General features: G+C 36.7%; 1 protein-coding gene across 4 annotated transcripts in view; it reads left to right on the top strand.

Annotated features, from left to right (window-relative positions):
- RALGAPA1 (Ral GTPase activating protein catalytic subunit alpha 1) overlaps positions 1-19,064 on the top strand; it is a 207,309-nt gene that overhangs the window by 57,915 nt on the left and 130,330 nt on the right. For all 4 annotated transcript variants that reach the window (XM_055418250.2, XM_055418252.2, XM_055418251.2 and 1 more), the window contains exons 10-12: positions 494-733; positions 11,341-11,538; positions 17,291-17,428. In XM_055418250.2, the coding sequence (XP_055274225.2) occupies positions 494-733; positions 11,341-11,538; positions 17,291-17,428 (576 nt within the window). The remainder of the gene's footprint in view (positions 1-493; positions 734-11,340; positions 11,539-17,290; positions 17,429-19,064) is intronic.

Consider the following 19,064-nt stretch of genomic DNA (forward strand, 5'->3'; position numbering starts at 1 on the left):
AATATAGAGTTTTCTAATATATATTTTATGTTAGCTTCATTTCTACTTTTCCTGTCATTTTTTTTCTGTTCCTTTGGTTTTTTAAAGAAGTTTTTGCTTGCATAATCTTTGTTTATGGTAAAATAGAGATGACTTTACACATTTTAGACAATAAATAGACCAGTTTTAACGTATTTGTTATTGAACATCAGTCTGACTCCATTGGCATTATTCTTTTACCCAGTCTGATTTGTAACTTGTTTGTGCTGCAAACACACAGAGAAACTTAAGTGAGTAGATGTTTAGTGAGTATCACTATGTTACTTAGATATTGATTTATTTCATTGCCATTTAATTATTTAGCATGGATTCTAAATGAAACTCTATTCCTCGATTTTAAACAATGCTATAAGTTACTTATGGAATGCTTTGAATTTTGTCAGTATTTGCTATTGGAAGATAAAATATTAAGTTAAAGGATTGTGATATTCTCCCCCTTTTGTTTTTATTTTAGAGAGCAGCTGCTAGTTTGGTATCCAGAGAAGAAAACAAAAATGATAATGCTGATAAAACAGATAGAAGTACAGAACCTGAACAGTCTCATTCCAACACAAGCACTCTCACGGAGCGAGAACCTAGCTCTTCTAGTCTCTGTAGTATTGATGAAGAGCATCTCACAGACATTGAAATAGTTCGCCGAGTTTTTTCTTCTAAAAGAAGTAACGTAAACTTTGTCACAGAGATATTTCGTCAGGTAAAATCTCTCTCAATATTTTTAATTTGTAATACAAACTTTTGCCTTTGATATTGAATACTGACTTTTAGCTATTTAGAATTTATTCTTCATGAAAAAATTTTTTAAAGTTCATATTTAGTTTTTAAAACTTACTACATCTAATCCTTGAATGTTTTCAGTAATTTTTTTAGTTTATGATAACTTTGGTTTAATAATTATCCCCCCAATATTTCTTCTGTTACCATAATAATTTTCTTAGTGATTCATTTTATGGTTTGAAAGTTTTCTTCCTATAATTTATTAATAAGTTATAGTAAAATTGTCTTTCACTCTAAAATTAAAAAGTGATTTATGAATACAGAGTGTCTTTATCCTCCGCATGGAGTCTAGGTTTTGTCTTCTAAGGCATTCTGAAATTAAATTTGCTTAAGGCATATATTGTTTGGGGAATAAAATAAAGAAGAGGGAAGGGAAAAGAATAAAAGCTATTTCACATAAAGATAGTTAGAAATTCCTAAGTGCACATTTTGAGTTACATAGAAATTTTATGGGAAAATAAACCTTTTGAAAACTAATCATTTGCTCTTAATAGCAAAGGTACTTAACTTTTACAGGTAAACATCATTGAGTTTTGTAGCTGAAGGGGATCATTCAAGTCTCACAGCAAGTAAGTGGTAGATCCTGGACTAAAATTCTGTTAGTGCTCTTTATTCTATGCTACTCTGTCTTCACATGCCAGGGAGCTCTCCAGGCAAAGCAGATTTTCATCTCCTATATGTTTGTTGATATGTAAAAGAAAGCATGAGGCAGCATTAGCTTTGTCAGTCTAAGGTAAACAAACAAGCTGTAACATTTTGTCCAGCTTTGGCAGTGAGTTGCCAGCTTTAAGGTTTGGGTTGACAGGATATATGACAAGTGCGAAGGGAAAGATATTTGACAAGTATGAGTGGACTTCTTTGCTTATGGGAAAATTTAAAGCTTATAGAACTATAAAGGTTTTCTAGTTCTTGAGTCAGTGTGAGTATGTTTGTTTTTGTAGGAATTTGTTCATTCCATTTGTTTTTAAATGCATTCTCTCATAATCTTTTTAAATCTCTGGAGCATTTATATTCATGTTTTTCCTTGTCATTCCTGTTAGTATTTGTTCTTTGTTTGGTTTTTCTTCATGATTCTTACCAGAGATTTGTAAGTTTTATTAGTCTTTGCAAAGAGTGAACTTTTGGCCTTGTTGATCCTCTGTGTTTTATGTTCATTTTCTCATTTATTAATTTTGCTCCTTGTTATTTCTTTCTACTTTTCTTGATTTTATTTGATGGTTCTTTTCCTAGCTAATTAGCCTCACATTTTTTTCATATAAGCATTTTTGAGACTGTTAATTTACCTCTTAATGCTGTTTTAGCTACAGTCTACAAACTTTGTATGTGTATTATTCACTTCTAAATGTTTTCTAATTTTCATGTTAATACCTTCTTTGACCTGTAAGTTATTTAGGTGTCCATCTTCCAAACAAATAAGATTTTTCTAGTTTTCTTTTTTCTCACAGGTTTCTTATGTGATTCTTTTTGGTCAGAGGATATAATTTGTATAATTAGTATGTAGTCAGTTCTTATAAATGTCCTATGTATTTGAAGAGAATGTATTCTTCTCTATGAAGTTCATGATTTTTAAAGTTTAGTAAATCAAGCTTATTATTGTGTTGGTGAACTTTTCTGTATTCTTACCTAAAATTTTTGGTCAGCTTGACCTTACAGTTATGGAGAAGGGTATATTAAAATCTTTTGTTGTGATGGTAATTTGCTTATTTCTTTGTAGTTCCATAAATTCTCCTTTGTATATTTTGAAGCTTTGTAATTAAGTACATACATATTTATAATTTTACATATTCTTGGTGAGTTAAACTTTTTGTTTATGGAACTTTTAATCTGTAGTAAAAAAATTTGCTTAAAGTCTACATATAGTAGTCTATCTACTTTCACTACATTAATACCACTTTTTATTAGAATTATCCTCGTGTATTTTTTTTAATTCTTTAATTTTAAGTCCTTTTTATTACATTTTATATGTCTTGTAAATATGGTTGGATTTAAAAAAAATCTTTGTCTTTCAACTGGAATATTTATTATAATTAATTATAATTATGTTTGGATTTATTGATAGGATCTTATTTTGTTCTTTTTACTTATGTCTGTATTTTTTTATATTCCTCTTATTTTTTGCTTTCTTTTTAATTGATGTTTTTTCATTTTGTATCCTTCCTATCACTGGTTTGAAAGTTTTTTCTTTTCCTTTAGTGATTACTATCTAAATTTTAACATACATACTTCACTTTCCAAATACTCTCTTCCTAATCAATGCAAGGTTAATAGAACCCTATTTTTCTAATTTCTCCCCAAATAATATATTGTTACTAACAAATAATTCAGTTCTATTTTGCATATTTGAATATTTAACTCCAGTATCGGACATGAGTTTGAGTGAACTCCGGGAGTTGGTGATGGACAGGGAGGCCTGGCGTGCTGTGATTCATGGGGTCGAGGAGTCGGACACAACTGAGCGACTGAACTGAACTGAATCATTATTATCTGTGTGTTCAGTTGATTTTACAGTTTTATTCATCACTCCTTTTGATTATGACTTCTTCCTTTTCAGATCTTTCACTTAGATTACTTTCCTCTGCTTGAAATTCGTCATTGAGAATTTACTTTCAGTTCAGTTCAGTCGCTCAGTCGTGTTCGGCTCTTTGCAACCCCATGAATCACAGCATGCCAGGCCTCCCTGACCATCACCAACTCCCGGAGTTCACTCAAACTCATGTCCATCGAGTCGGTGATGCCATCCAGCCATTTCACTCTCTGTCGTCCCCGTCTCCTCCCACCCCCAATCCCTCCCAGCATCAGAGTCTTTTCCAGTGAATCAACTCTTCTCATGAGGTGGCCAAAGTATTGGCGTTTCAGCTTTAGCATCAGTCCTTCCATGAACACCCAGGACTGATCTCCTTTAGAATGGACTGGTTGGATCTCCTTGCAGTCCAAGGGACTCTCAAGAGTCTTCTCCAACACCACAGTTCAAAAGCATCAATTCTTCGGCGATCAGCTTTCTTCACAGTCCAACTCTCACATCCATACATGACCACGGGAAAAACCATAGCCCTGACTAGACGGACCTCGGTTGGCAAAGTAATGTCTTTGCTTTTTAATATGCTATCTAGGTTGGTCATAACTTTCCTTCCAAGGAGTAAGCGTCTTTTAATTTCATGGCTGCAATCAATTTTAGTGGGTGTCAAACACTTATAAATTTTTGCTCGGAGAATGCCTTTATTTTGCCCACATATTTTTTCCACTGCATATAAAATTCTAGATTGACAGCTATTTTCACCCAGTACATTTCAAATACTTTCCCATTTTTCTGGTTTACCATGTTACTGTTGACATGTCAATCAATAGTTGAACTCTTGATGCTTTATAGGTCAAGTGTCTTTCTCTGGCTTTTAGTACCTTTTTTTAAAAAAAACTATTTGGCATTTTGTATTTTACTGTGGCATATTTGGGACTTCCCTGATAGCTCAGTTGGTAAAGTCTCCTACCTGCAATGTAGGAGACTCCAGTTCAATTCCTGAATCGGAAAGATCCACTGGAGAATGGATAGGCTTACCTACTCCAGTATTCTTGGGCTTCCTATGTGGCTTAGTTGGTAAAGAATCCACCTGCAGTGTCGGAGACTTGGGTTTGATCCCTCGGTTGAGAAGAGCCCCTGGAGAAAGGAAGGCTACCCCCTCCAGTATTCTGGCCTGGTCCATGGGGTCACAAAGAGTTGGACACCACTGAGTGACTTCCACTTTTCACTGTTCAGATCTAGGTTTCCTTTTATTCTTCAGGGGATTCTTTGGGCATACTCTTTTTATGTATTAGTATATTTGACAGTTCTGGAAAATTTCCAGCCATCATCATCATTCTCTATTTTGCCTCTGTCCTTTTCTTTTTTTGCATTTCAAGGTATGTGTTAAACCTTCCCACTTTATACATCTACTAATCTCACATGTATATTTTCAGTCTCTTTTTCTCTCCATGCTACATTCTGGATACTTTATAATTACAACTGTTTCTGGAAATTGGCCAGTCTGTTTGGTCAATTTTAGGTCTCTAGTTCATACCTTACTTTTTATGTATTGATATGAAATTCTTTTATTATATTTTATTTTCTGTTGACTGACTCATCCTTCTGATATTCCAGAAGTCTTTGTAGGTCTGAGTCTGCCATATTTTGTTTCTGAATGCTCCTCCTCATGGTGCTATATATTCTCTTGAAATATTTTGTGATCAGAATTTTGATTCTGAACTTTTGCTACTTACGACTGTTTCTTGATTTGATTTGTTAAAGGTTGATTGTTCCAGAGAGGAGATGCAATTACTTCATACAGATGCAGGGAAACTCTGCCAATCTCACATTAACTGAACTCCTGAAGTTTAAGCCAGCCAGATAATACGAATGTACAAGTATAAACCTGTATTAAGGCTAGCTTTTGGTTATAGTGTCTCTGAGGAGATGTCTGTTATCTACTTTGCCTCTATGTATGGGCAGTTTTCCTTGCACATTTTTAATGGGGTAGTTTTAAGTGATGGGACTGGATGCGGATTTATTTTTTGAATGTTGAGTTTTAAGTCCACTTTTTCACTCTCCTCTTTCACTTTCATCAAGAGACTCTTATTAGGTCCCCTTTACTTTCTACCATAAGGGTGGTGTCATCAGCAATCTTGATTCCAGCTCATGCTTCATCCTGCCTGGCATTTCGCTGATGATATATATTCCTTTGGAACTCCAACTTTGGAGGTTTCCTCTGATTCTTTCTTCCTTGCCCCTGTAGATCCATAAAAACCAGAGTAATTGGTTCTACTCAAAATGAAACCACTTTACTGCTACACCTAAAACCTCTCTTGAGTTTGGACCTCATGTAGGTTTTTATTTTCAAATATTTCTCCCTACATGTTGGCTCATCAGTGCATTTAAGAAGATAAAAGTTTTTTTTTTTAATGTATTACGTTTTTTTTTTCAATTGTACGATTGGTTACCTAGTATCACTCTTGGAAATAGAATTCCCCTTGTTGGGTTTTTAATTATACTATTTATATTTTAATTTCTAGAAGTTAATATTTGGTTGTTTTTAAATATCTGTGTAGTGATTTTTTTTTACAGTGGCTTATTCATATATTTTCACTTTCTTAATATTAAAACATATTAAAATATTCATATTCCTTATTCCAGTAATTCTAGTAACTTAGGTTTTTGCTGTTCTGGCCTCATTTGTTGTTTATTTATTCACCCTCATTTGTTTGGATTTTTATGTTAAGAGCTTAACATTTCTTTGGAATCTTGTGAAAATTACTTTAAAACCTGGGTTGAAGCATGTGTTCCTCCAGAAAAGATTTTCACTTGCTTCTCTCAGGTATTCAGGGGTCCTGTCAGCCTTGGTTTACTTTACGTTACAGTTCTGTGCTTAGTGATTCTTCTTTGCAAAGTGATTCTTCTCACTTTGCAGCACTCAAAGTTATGTGATAGCCAGCCTGCAAACATGAGTTCCCAGGGAAGACTGGTATTCCTTACTCGAAGTCAGCAGACAAGTTTCCTCACTGACTCGTCTCTGGAGTCAAGTTTTTTCTTCCCCTCCTAGCTCACCATTATTTTGAGGATGTACTCTTGATTGATTTCACGTTTATATGGTCTCTCCAGCCCACACAGAGGGCATTAAAGCAAAGCTCTGAAGGCTGTCCAAGGCAGCACCCACCTGTTGCATTGCTTACTCGCCCCTCTAGATCAATACTTTCATTTTGTTCTAGACTCAGAATATCCTTACAAGCTGAGCCATTCATTTAAAAGCTATATTATACTTTTTATGTGACAACTTTTAGGTGTTCTCTGCAAGTAGATTCTAGGGTATCTTTCTTACAATACTGCTAAGAACTGAAGTTCTCTGAGATGTTATTTTTATTGTAACAGCTGCTTTTTAAAAGTGGTTTTTAAGGCAAAACTTAAAATAGATTTTAGGATGGTGACTCCAGTGAATCATTAATGTTGTGAAAGGAATCAATTTCTAAGATTAAATTGTAGTAGTAAAGCTATTTTTACTTGCTTAATACTGATGATTTGGAAGGACTGATGCTAAAGCTGAAACTTTTGGCCACCTCATGCAATGAGTTGACTCACTGGAAAAGACTCTGATGCTGGGAAGAATTGGGGGCGGGAGGAGAAGGGGACGACAGAGAATGAGATGGCTGGATGGCATCACTGACTCGATGGACATGAGTTTGAGTGAACTCCGGGAGTTGGTAATGGACAGGGAGGCCTGGCGTGTTGTGATTCATGGGGTCGCAAAGAGTCGGACATGACTGAGTGACTGAACTGAACTGAACTGAATACTGATGATAAGTTTGCACAATGGCTAATCTGTGTAATAATTTCTTTCGTGATTTGAAGGCTCATATGTTTCATACTGTGGTATAGACAGAAATATTTCATTAATTATTAGGTATATGGGCATATGATGATTTTGCCCTTAGCAATCCCAGCTAGAGCACAAGTCCCTCTGTAGGTAAGTTTAGTAGAAATGTCTTGTCTTTTCGTCTTTCAAATAATTTCATCCTCATAGCCATTATACTTAACTGTTTCCCTATCTTCAGCCTGCTTCTCTTTCCTTCCCACCTCCTCTTCTTGTCTGGCTACTCAGCCTTTAAGATCATAGCTTAAATGTGAGTACACCAGAAAAGTCTTCCGTGCCCACCCTCACCCATTCACCTGCCCACCCACAAAGCAGGTGTACGCACACGTGCACATACACACACATGCTCAGTAAGGACCTCTTTTTAATGATGTTTTTTAAATATGGGCTTCCCTGGTGGCTCAGAGGTTAAATTGTCTGCCTGCAATGTGGGAGACCTGGGTTTGATCCCTGGATCGGGAAGATCCCCTGGAGAAGGAAGTGGCAACCCACTCCAGTATTCTTGCCTGGAGAATCGCGTGTATGGAGGAGTCTGGTGGCCTCTACAGTCCACGGGGTCGCAAAGAGTCAAACATGACCGACTCCTTCATAGTATCTCTCCTGAGTTTTAGAAATGTTTTAATGTTTGTTTAATTTTGATCTTTCTTATTACCCTCCATAAATATTATCTTACTCATTCATCATTGTTGCCATAGTGCCTGACAGGGAGTTAGGCACCAAATAAATTTTGGTGAATTTGTTTAGTGAACTTTGGTGAATTATCAAATTTGGTGAATTAATCAAGAAGCCCAGTAACTGTTGAGTCCTGGGGACTTTGTTAGTGCTAGCTGTGGGCTAACATGTATTTCTAGAAGCCAAGTCTTGAGACAGTTTGTTACATAGGTGATAATATATTTTAGGGCCAGTTTAATGATTGTGAGTTCTAGTTCAGATGAGGGTATCTATAATGTTATGTGTCTTTAAAAGAAAGGTACAGCTGTAAAGTGTAAATGCCCAGATTATTTGAAATGATAAAATTATTCTCCATGTCCCTTCAGTTCAGTGTAGAATAGGCGTAATAACACTCTAGACTCAACACTCTGTTTATAAATAAACCCGTTCTTTGTGCTGTATGTTGTTAGTACTTGGAGGCTACAGTGAGGAGCCACAGGTACTTTGATGTGAGGTAAATAAAACACATAAAGATTTAGCCTTTAAAAGCACCACAGATTTATTTATATGTAATTTAAAAATATATAAATATACATATATATGTAAAAAAAAATTGCCGAAGGCAGTGGGTGGCAAAGTGTAATCTGGGGCTCCTGAGAAATCCCCAGAACCTTTTGAGGTTCATAAGGTCAAAACCTTTTACAGTCTTGCTTTCTCAGAAGTGTACAGTGAAATTTTCCCCAGGATACCTCACATATGATATTGTATCAGATTTAATATGGAAGCAAGCAGATAAGAGAATCCAGCTGTCTTCTCTTAAGCTAAACATTAAAGAGATTTACAAAAAAGTAAATAATTCTACTCTTTTAATTTGGAAAATGAATTATTCGTGTTAACATAGATTAAGTATTCTGAGACAAAATGTGAACCTTTGTCTCTCAGGAGGTTTGTCTCTAACCAAGGTCTGCTAAAAATTCCAAGGTCTGCTAAATGCTCACTGTATTTAATTAAATTTTAAAGAATGTGTCTGTCACAGTCTGGGTTGGTTAATAATGGAAGCCCATTAAAAAAGTAATCAGAGACTAACATGTTTTGTTAGTGTTTTTTCACCAAAGAAGAGAGCCTTAGCTACCAGTAAATCAGATCCCATTGGTGAAGCCAATTAGAAAACTGTGTACCAGGTTGCCTTTAAGCTGATACCATTAAATATTTAACTTATTTTTTATCTCTTGTTGTTTTGATGTTTTCTCCCTGTAGTTTTCTGGTTCTTATGTAGTTTTATGGTCATAGAATCATAAACGTGGAGATGACCTTGTAGTTCTACCTATAGAGAGAAAATTTGCTGAGTATTGATTCACATATTCTTGCCTATAATGACAGATTCTCTTATTATCAAGTAATAGTTGTATTTGATTGTGAGTGGTACTTCTTTTTAGAAAGATTAAGGTGCCGGTATATGGATTTGACTTCCCTGGTGGCTCAGATGGTACAGCGTCTGCCTACAGTGTGGGAGACCCAGGTTCAGTCCCTGGGTCAGGAAGATCTCCTGGAGAAGGAAATGGCAACCCACTCCAGTATTCTTGCCTGGAAAATCCCATGGACGGAGGATCCTGGTAGGCTACATACAGTCCATGGGGTCGCAAAGAGTTGGACACGACTGAGCAACTTCACTCACTCGTATGAATTTGAATATTCTGGTCTGAGACAGCTATTTTTCATTGTAAATGTATAAAATGACCCTCTAGTTTTTATGCATCAGATTTTTAGCCATGACTAAGATCAGTCTTTCCTCAAGATCCTTTAGTGTGTAGACAAAATCAGTATGGTGGCCTGTAAGGACAAATGTGGTATGTATCACTCTTGTCTTTAATAGACATCCAGCCACTTGGAATATAGTGTGATAATTTGTGCAGTAATGAAAATCGTAGCTCTGGGTCTAATATTTTTAAAATTAATAATCTTTATTTTTGTGGAGCAATTTTAGGTTCAAGGGCTTCCCTGGTGGCTCAGATGGTTAAGAGTCTGCCTGCAATGCGGGAGACCCGGGTTCGATCCCTGGATTGGGAAGATCTCCTGGAGAAGGAAATGGCAACCCACTCCAGTATCTTTGTCTGGAAAATCCCATGGACCTAGGAGCCTGGTCAGCTACAGTCCATGGGGTCACAAAGAGTCAGACACAACTAAGTGACTTTTCTCTTTTGGTTCAAAACAAAAATGAGCAGAAAATACAGAGACTTGTCATGCTAATTTTTAAGTAAATTTTTCAGTATTTGAGAATAGAACTTTTAGAGATTGAGCTTGTCTTTTTTCTTTTAATATTTTTATGGAAGTCTGAACTGTTGCTTCAGTTGTAAAATAGTCTTAGAGCAGGCAGTGATGATCAAAATTATGCCATTGACCATTAAACTGTCAGAACATGAGAATGAGCGTTTGGGAATTTCGGGTTTGTTAGATGGAGGAAAGTAGCAACTAATGCAGTTTTCTAAGGAATCAATAATGGCAATAAATAAAAGGATTATCAGACAACATGAAATACCCTATTGATATTACACATGAACTTTTCATCATTATTTTCTTGGCTAGTTTTAGTCAGATAAAGTAGTCTTTTGACCCCATGGTTGTTATTAAGTATTCATAGATAATTCTAGAGTAGAAAATATCAGGTAAAGGTTTTGTGATTTCTACAGCTGAAATTCATAGATAATTATTATGAAACAAATACAAAAACAAATCAAGTAAGTTGAATACCAGTTATATTTGTTAAAAAAAATACAATGAAAATGTTAACACATAAACGCAAATATTATAAGGGAAGGACTTTGAGTAGTGAGACTGAGTGTTTTTCTTGCTTTATTTTTATAAGTATGAATTGTATAAAAAGCTTTTTTTTTCTGTGATGATGTTTTTATGTTAAGGAAAATGTTGTTTTTAAACTTAACACTGAAAGGAAAGGATAACTGTAAGGTATTCTTTTAAACTTTGTAAATATTTTTGTCATATTATTTAGCTTGTAAAATTTTAGGTGTGTAAAATGACAGAAGAAAACTCTTACCTTTTTAAATAATATGTTGTGAAAAGCTAAGTTGCCTTGTTACATAGTGTTTTTATTGCTTTTTAGTCATTTTTTTTATTAAAACCTTTTTATCAAAATTTATTTTAATCTACAAAAGTGTGATTTATTATGAAAAGTTGTATTTACATTAAACTTATAGGAGCACAGTTACAGGGAATATGTTCATTCTGAAATACTACTATTGAAACAAATCTTTGCTCCTAAGGCTGGAAATTCATGTCTACCTACCAAAAGTATTGGTCTTAATGTATTTACAGATTATTTGGAAACAAAAGGTTTTTTCTGACAGTGAATTGACTTTAGCTCTTTAAGAATCATTTATATCTCACATTTTATTAAGATAGAAATGTGTATTTTAGTAGTTTGCAGTAAAGTAAAAGGTGTCATTATATTCTCTCTTTTTTCCACTAGGCATTTTTATTACCAATTTGCGAAGCAGCTGCTATGAGAAAAGTGGTAAAAGTATATCAAGAATGGATCCAGCAAGAGGAAAAACCTTTGTTCATGCAAGAGCCTGAAGAAATTGTGATCTCTTCTTCAGAGCTTCCATGCATTGACAATGTCGCAGACCATGATATTTCAGTGGAAGAAGGAGAAAAAAGAGAAGAGGTAAAATAAGACTTATGTATTTTAGTATAAGTTTTATAGATAAGATTTTCACAGAAGTGTGGTGATATGGGATAGATGGGAAGGTAAAGATACTTCTTAGTATGCAGTTGATCCTTGAACAACATGAGTTTAAACTGTGTGGGTCCATTTATATGAGGATCTATTTTGATAGTAAATATTACAGTATTGCGTAATCCATAGTTGGTTAAATCTGTTGATAATGGAGAAACTGTGGATATTGAGAGCCAACTATAAGTTATATGCAGATGTTTGACTGCTCGAAGGGCTGGTGCCCTACACCCAGTTTTGTTCAACAGTCAATTATATTTCACAGTTTAAATAATGTTATCTCAGTACTCTGTCCCAAAGCTCTTTGATGTCACAGCTTTAAAAGAGCTTGTATTCTGATTCTTTCAGTCATTGTCTAGATCAAAATTGGATGGTATTACAAAAGGTATAATATTTTAAAGTGTGGTGGGAATTCCCTGATGGTCCAGTGGTTAGGACATGGTGCTTTCACTGCTGGGGCCCAGATTCATCTTTGTTTGGGTAAGTAAGATCCTACAAGCTGCGCATCCCAGGCAAAACAAAACTGTGAGACTAAATCAAAGTGGATGCTGTAGTACATACACTGAAAATACTTTTATTTGGCTGTAGCTAAGAGTCGGTGGTTGAGAGTCATAAGAAATGTGAGATAGACAAGAACTAGACCCTGTTTAGTAACTTGTATGCTGTCATGATGGAATTTGATTACATTCTGGACACTGGAAAGATAATGAATAGAAAAATGGCATCAGTTCAGTCCACTCGCTCAGTCGTGTCCGACTCTTTGTGACCCCATGAATCATATAGCACACCAGGCCTCCCTGTCCATAACCAGCCCCCGGAGTTCACTCAAATTCATGTCCATCGAGTCGGTGATGCCATCCACCAATCTCACTCTCTGTCGTCCTCGTCTCCTCCCGCCCCCAACCCTCCCAGCATCAGAGTCTTTTCCAGTGAGTCAACTCATCACATGACGTGGCCAAAGTATTGGCGTTTCAGCTTTAGCATCAGTCCTTCCAATGAACACCCAGGATTGATCTCCTCTAAAATGGACTGGTTGGATCTCCTTGCAGTCCAAGGACTCTCAAGAGTCTTCTCCAGCACCACAGTTCAAAAGCATCAGTTCTTCGGCGATCAGCTTTCTTCACAGTCCAACTCTCACATCCATACATGACCACAGGAAAAACCATAGCCTTGACTAGACGGACCTTGGTTGGCAGAGTAATATCTCTGCTTTTTAATATGCTATCTAGGTTGGTCATAACTTTCCTTCCAAGGAGTAAGTGTCTTTTAATTTCATGGAGCATCGGCAGTGATTTTGGAGCCGGAAAAAATAAAGTCTGACACTGTTTTCACTGTTTTCCCATCTATTTCCCATGAAGTGGTGGACCCAGATGCCATGATCTTTGTTTTCTGAATGTCGAGCTTCAAGCCAACCTTTTCGCTCTCCGCTTTCACTTTCATCAAGAGGCTTTTTAGTTCCTCTTCACTTTCTGCCATAAGGGTGGTGTCATCTGCATATCTGAGGTTATTGATATTTCTCCTGGCAATCTTGGTTCCAGCTTGTGCTTCTTCCAGCCCAGCGTTCCTCATGATGTACTCTGCATATAAGTTAAATAAGCAGGGTGACAATATACAACCTTGACATACTCCTTTTCCTATTTGGAACCAGTCTGTTGTTCCATGTCCAGTTCTAACTGTTGCTTCCTGACCTGCATACAGGTTTCTCAAGAGGCAGGTCAGGTGGTCTGGGATTCCCATCTCTTTGAGAATTTTCCACAGTTGATTGTGATCCACACAGTCAAAGGCTTTGGCATAGTCAATGAAACAGAAATAGATGTTTTTCTGGAACTCTCTTGCTTTCTCCATGATCCAGCGGATGTTGGCAATTTGATCTCTGGTGCCTCTGCCTTTTCTAAAACCTGCTTGAACATCTGGAAGTTCACGGTTCACATATTGCTGAAGCCTGGCTTGGAGAATTTTGAATATGACTTTACTAGTGTATGAGATGAGTGCCATTGTGCGGTAGTTTGAGCATTCTTCGGCATTGCCTTTCTTTGGGATTGGAATGAAGACTGACCTTTTCCAGTCCTGTGGCCACTGCTGAGTTTTCCAAATTTGCTGGCATATTGAGTGCAGCACTTTCACAACATCATCTTTCAGGATTTGAAATAGCTCAATTGGAATTCCATCACCTCCACTAGCGTTGTTTGTAGTGATGCTCTCTAAGGCCCACTTGACTTCACGTTCCAAGATGTCTGACTCTAGGTGAGTGATCACGCCATCATGATCATCTTGGTCATGAAGATCTTTTTTGTACAGTTCTTCTGTGTATTCTTGCCGCCTCTTCTTAATATCTTCTGCTTCTGTTAGGTCCTTACCATTTCTGTCCTTTATCGAGCCCATCTTTGCATGAAATTTTCCCTTGGAATCTCTAATTTTCTTGAAGAGATCTCTTGTTTTTCCTATTCTGTTGTTTTCCTCTTATTTCTTTGCACTGATCACTGAGAAAGGCTTTCTTATCTCTCCTTGCTATTCTTTGGAACTCTGCATTCAAATGCTTATATCTTTCCTTTTCTCCTTTGCTTTTTGCTTCTCTTCTTTTCACAGCTATTTGTAAGGCCTCCTCAGACAGCCATTTTGCTTTTTTGCATCTCTTTTCCATGGGGATGGTCTTGGTCCCTGTCTCCTGTACAATGTCACGAACCTCCATCCATAGTTCATCAGGCACTCTATCAGATCTAGTCCCTTAAATCTATTTCTCACTTCCACTGTATAATCATAAGGGATTTGATTTAGGTCATATCTGAATGGTCTCGTGGTTTTCCCTACTTTCTTCAATTTAAGTCTGAATTTGGCAATAAGGAGTTCATGATCTGAGCCACAGTCAGCTCCTGGTCTTGTTTTTGCTAACTGTATACAGCTTCTCCATCTTTGGTTGCAAAGAATATAATCAATCTGATTTCGGTGTTGACCATCTGGTGATGTCCATGTGTAGAGTGTTCTCTTGTGCTGTTGGAAGAGGGTGTTTGCTATGACCAGTGCATTCTCTTGACAAAACTTTATTAGCCTTTGCCCTGCTTCATTCCATGCTCCAAGGCCAAATTTGCCTGTTACTCCAGGTGTTTCTTGACTTCCTACTTTTGCATTCCAGTCCCCTATAATGAAAAGGACATCTTTTTTGGGTGTTAGTTCTAAAAGGTCTTGTAGGTCTTCATAGAACCGTTCAAGTTCGGCTTCCTCAGCGTTACTGGTTGGGGCATAGGCTTGAATTACTGTAATATTGAATGGTTTGCCTTGGAAACGAACAGAAATCATTCTGTCGTTTTTAAGTTTGCATCCAAGTACTGCATTTCAGACTCTTTTGTTGACCATGACGGCTACTCCATATCTTCTAAGGGATTCCTGCCCACAGTAATAGGTATAATGGTCATCTGAGTTAAATTCACCCATTCCAGTCCATTTTAGTTCACTGGTTCCTAGAATGTCGACGTTCACTCTTGTCATCTCCTGTTTGACCACTTCTAATTTGCCTTGATTCATGGACCTAACATTCCAGGTTCCTATGCAATATTGCTCTTTACAGCATCGGACCTTGCTTCTATCACCAGTCACGTCAACAACTGGGTATTTGTTTCGCTTTGACTCCATCCCTTCATTCTTTCTGGAGTTATTTCTCCACTGATCTCCAGTAGCATACTGGGCACCTACCGACCTGGGGAATTCCTCATTCAGTATCCTATCATTTTGCCCTTTGATACTGTTCATGGGGTTCTCAAGGCAAGTGTACTGAAGTGGTTTGCCATTCCCTTCTCCAGTGGACCACATTCTGTCAAGCCTCTCCACCATGACCCATCCATCTTGGGTGTCCCCACACGGCATGGCTTAGTTTCATTGAGTTAGACAAGGCTCTGGTCCATGTGATCAGATCAACTAGTTTTCTGTGATTATGATTTCAGTGTGTGTGCCCTCTGATGCCCTCTCGCAATACCTGCTGTCTTATTTGGGTTTCTCTTACCTTGGTCGTGGAATATCTCTTCACAGCTGCTCCAGCAAAGTGCAGCTGCTGTACCTTACCTTGGACATGGGGTAGCTCCTCTCGGGCACGCTTCTGCGTGTGGTCGGTTGCGCCGGAAGTTACAAATCTCAGAAGGCTCATACCAAGCTTAGAATAGGAGATAGGTTGGAGGCCAGTCTGGAGGCAAGGACACTAGCTAGGAAGTACCAGAAGGAGATAATAGGCACCTGATAGAGGACAGTGGCAGTTGCAATTTAAATAAAAGGGAGAAGACAGATTTATGAGCTCCTTTGATGGTGAAATCAATTTTTGATGATTAATTGTATATGAGGATTGAGAAGGTGTCCCAAGCTTTTTTTTTTGCAACCAAGTTAGTTGCCATTCACACATGAACAGGAGTGAAAATAAGTGCAAGTGTGGTGATTTTGTCCAAGGAGGCTATATCCGGATTGGTAGAAATGAGGAGAGCATGCTTGTGTAAATTTACTTTTAAGTGTCTTGAATTTGAGGTGCTTGTGGTCATTCAGGAAGAACTGTTCAGAAGATACCTCATTGAGAAGTATGGTACTTAAGAGAACAGTGTAGACTAGACCATGATATATTGTATTGGCTACTTGGACAAAGCTGAGTTCCAATACTGCTTCTGGTAGTGGAACAATAGTTTGATTAGACTAAATCTCCCATATATTAAAATTGCAAGTTCGGACACGACTGAAGTGACTTAGCAGCAGTAGCAGCAGCACGCAAAATATTAAAAAAAAAAGAAGAAGATGCTATTGAGTGACCAAAAGCAGAAAGAAATTAGAAACTTTAAAAAAAAGAGAGAGAGCAAGCGAGAACAACATTGAGTGAAATTTCTCTTTAACTGAGGGAACTCCTTAATCAGCAGGACTTTTGACAGCAAACACTCCAGCTGAAAGCTGCAGTATTAATGGTTTGAAGTGTCAGTATTCATCTATCTTTGGATAACAGGGATTTTATTTTTCTTAAGTAGGATAAATAGAAGCTGTTTTATTAAGTCATTTGGATTCTGGCATTGCCTTTAGAAGAGGATTTATCTTTTACAAAGCTGTAAATAATACGGTCTCATTCTTCTTAAGATTTATTTATTTACTTATTTGGCTGCGCTGGGCCTTTCTCTCGTGGCGAGTCAGGGCAGGGGCTACTCTCTGTTGGTGTGTGCAGGCTTCTCATTTCCGCACCTGCTTGTTGCCCAGCCCAGACTCTCGGCATCCTGGCTCCGCAGTTACGGCTTGTGGGCTCGGAAACTGTCGTGCCCCCTCATGTGGGGTCATCCCAGACCAGGGATGGAGCCTGTGTCCCCTGCACTGGCAGGTGGATTCTTGACCGCTGCACCACCAGGGAAGCCCAGTGCAGTCCCATTTTGAGTGTGTAAGTGTAAGAGAGGAGGTTTATACATTAGATAGGTAGAAAAATGTCTCTATATCTGAAATAATACAATTTCTGGCAGATCCTGATGGATGATTTTTTTTCCTTATATTTTTGTCAGTGAGAATTTTTTTTTTTTACAGTGTACATATTTGTTACTTTTGTAGTCAAATAGGCTATCTTCTATTTTGAGAAGATGTTTAACAGAGGGACGTAGTACCTTCCAGTTTACTTCTTGAACTTACTGACTTGTCACAGCATTCTTAATTGATAAAGTATTAACTTGATATTTTGCTTCAGGAAAATGGGACCAGTGTTGCTGATCATGTTCGAAATTCCACTTGGCCTAAAAATGGCACCTACCAAGATATTCTTCATAATGCTTCTGAAGAAGCCATAGAACAAAACATACGAGCTGGTGCCCAGGCAGTTTTGCAGGTAGATAACTTTTTGTTTATTTTTATAAAATGAAATAAAAATCATTAACTGTTTCAAATACATATTTCAGTATTTCAGTGTAAATTTTTAAATATAATGAACTCACCACACACATTTATCAATTACTGTTGTGCCCTATTAATATTGCTTTTTCCTTAACCTTCGTATCATAATGTATATAGATAAACATTGTATTTTTTTTCTATACAGTTTTAAAATTTATATAAATTGTGTCATGGTATACTGTCATCAGCAACTTTTTACATTATCCATTATGTTTTTGAGATTTCTTGTTGATACATAGCCATAGTTAATTCATTTAAAACTATTTTGTGGTATTATGATTATTTTGCATTTTACTTAATCATTTTTTTGTTGGTTGTTTTTGTGTTGATGGTTTTTTAAGTTGGTGTTTTAAGATGGTTTCCAGTGTCTCAGTATTCCAGATAATGCTGCATTGAACATCCTTATACATGTATTTTTGGGTACATGTTGAACAGTTTCCCTAGGATATATATGTAGAGGTGGAATTGCTGGGTTGGAGCATTTCTGCATTATCAGTTTTACTTAAGTATTAATTGCCAAATTGTTCTTCAGCATGTTTATATTTTACATTCCCTTTGTAGTGCTTATAAGTTCTTATTTCCTTGTCTCTTCCTCATAGCTTATATTGTCAGATTTTAACTTTTGCTGCTCCTGTGTATATGAAATGTTATTTAGTTTGTGTTTCCCTGTTTTAATTTGCTTTTCCTTTATCACTACTGAAATAGAGTGTCTTTTCTTGTGTATGGCCTATTAATATGTTTTTCCATTATTCTTTTGGATTTTTTTTTGTTATTGATTTTTTAGTTCATTCTGTTTATTCATTTTTTAAATCTTACTGTTCTTGTCAAGGCCACATGTGACTTCTCCATTGTTAAATCACATGGAATTTTTCAGTCCTGGTTTTACCAGATTTGTCAGCATTTTACAGAGTAGATCATTCCTCTCTGTTTAAATCTTTCTTCAGATGGCCTTCATAATATCATACCCTCCTGTTTTTCTGTTTTCTCCTAACTCACTGGCTACTTCTTAGGTTTTTGGTTTCTTTCTTTTTTTTTTTACTGATTTTTCAAAATATTTCTGAACTTTCATGTTGAAGTACCCAGGAACCAGTTCTTGGCTCTCTTTTCTATGTAAACTTACTGATGTCTTATTGATCTTATTCATTCTTAGGGCTCTAAGTGTCATCTATACACTGCAACTTGTACTTTTTATTTCTAGTCTGAGACTTATCATCTGAACTCTTAAGAGTCCTGAACTCAAATATTCAAATGCCAAGTGAGCATCTTCACTTGACTATCTAATAGACATCTTAAATTTGACGTATCTAAAACTTGACTTATCTAGTTCAACAAACTTGGTCTTCCTGCAGTTTTTCTTATTTCATTTGATGGCAGCTCTTGTTTTCCAGTTGCTCAGGCCATTTATTTCCTGTGTTTCTTTTATATTTTCTATCTAATTTGACAACAAATCCTGTCAACTTGCAGAATGTATATAGAACCAACTACTGTTCAGCACTCACACTACCTCTTGTGTTCAAGCCTCAATAATCTTTCATCTGGAATAGTGCAATAAATTTCTAATTACTATTCTT

This window comes from Moschus berezovskii, chromosome 21 (assembly GCF_049115385.1).
Source record: "Moschus berezovskii isolate FMDL1 chromosome 21, NW_MosBer_1.0, whole genome shotgun sequence".
Taxonomy (NCBI): Eukaryota; Metazoa; Chordata; class Mammalia; order Artiodactyla; family Moschidae; genus Moschus; species Moschus berezovskii.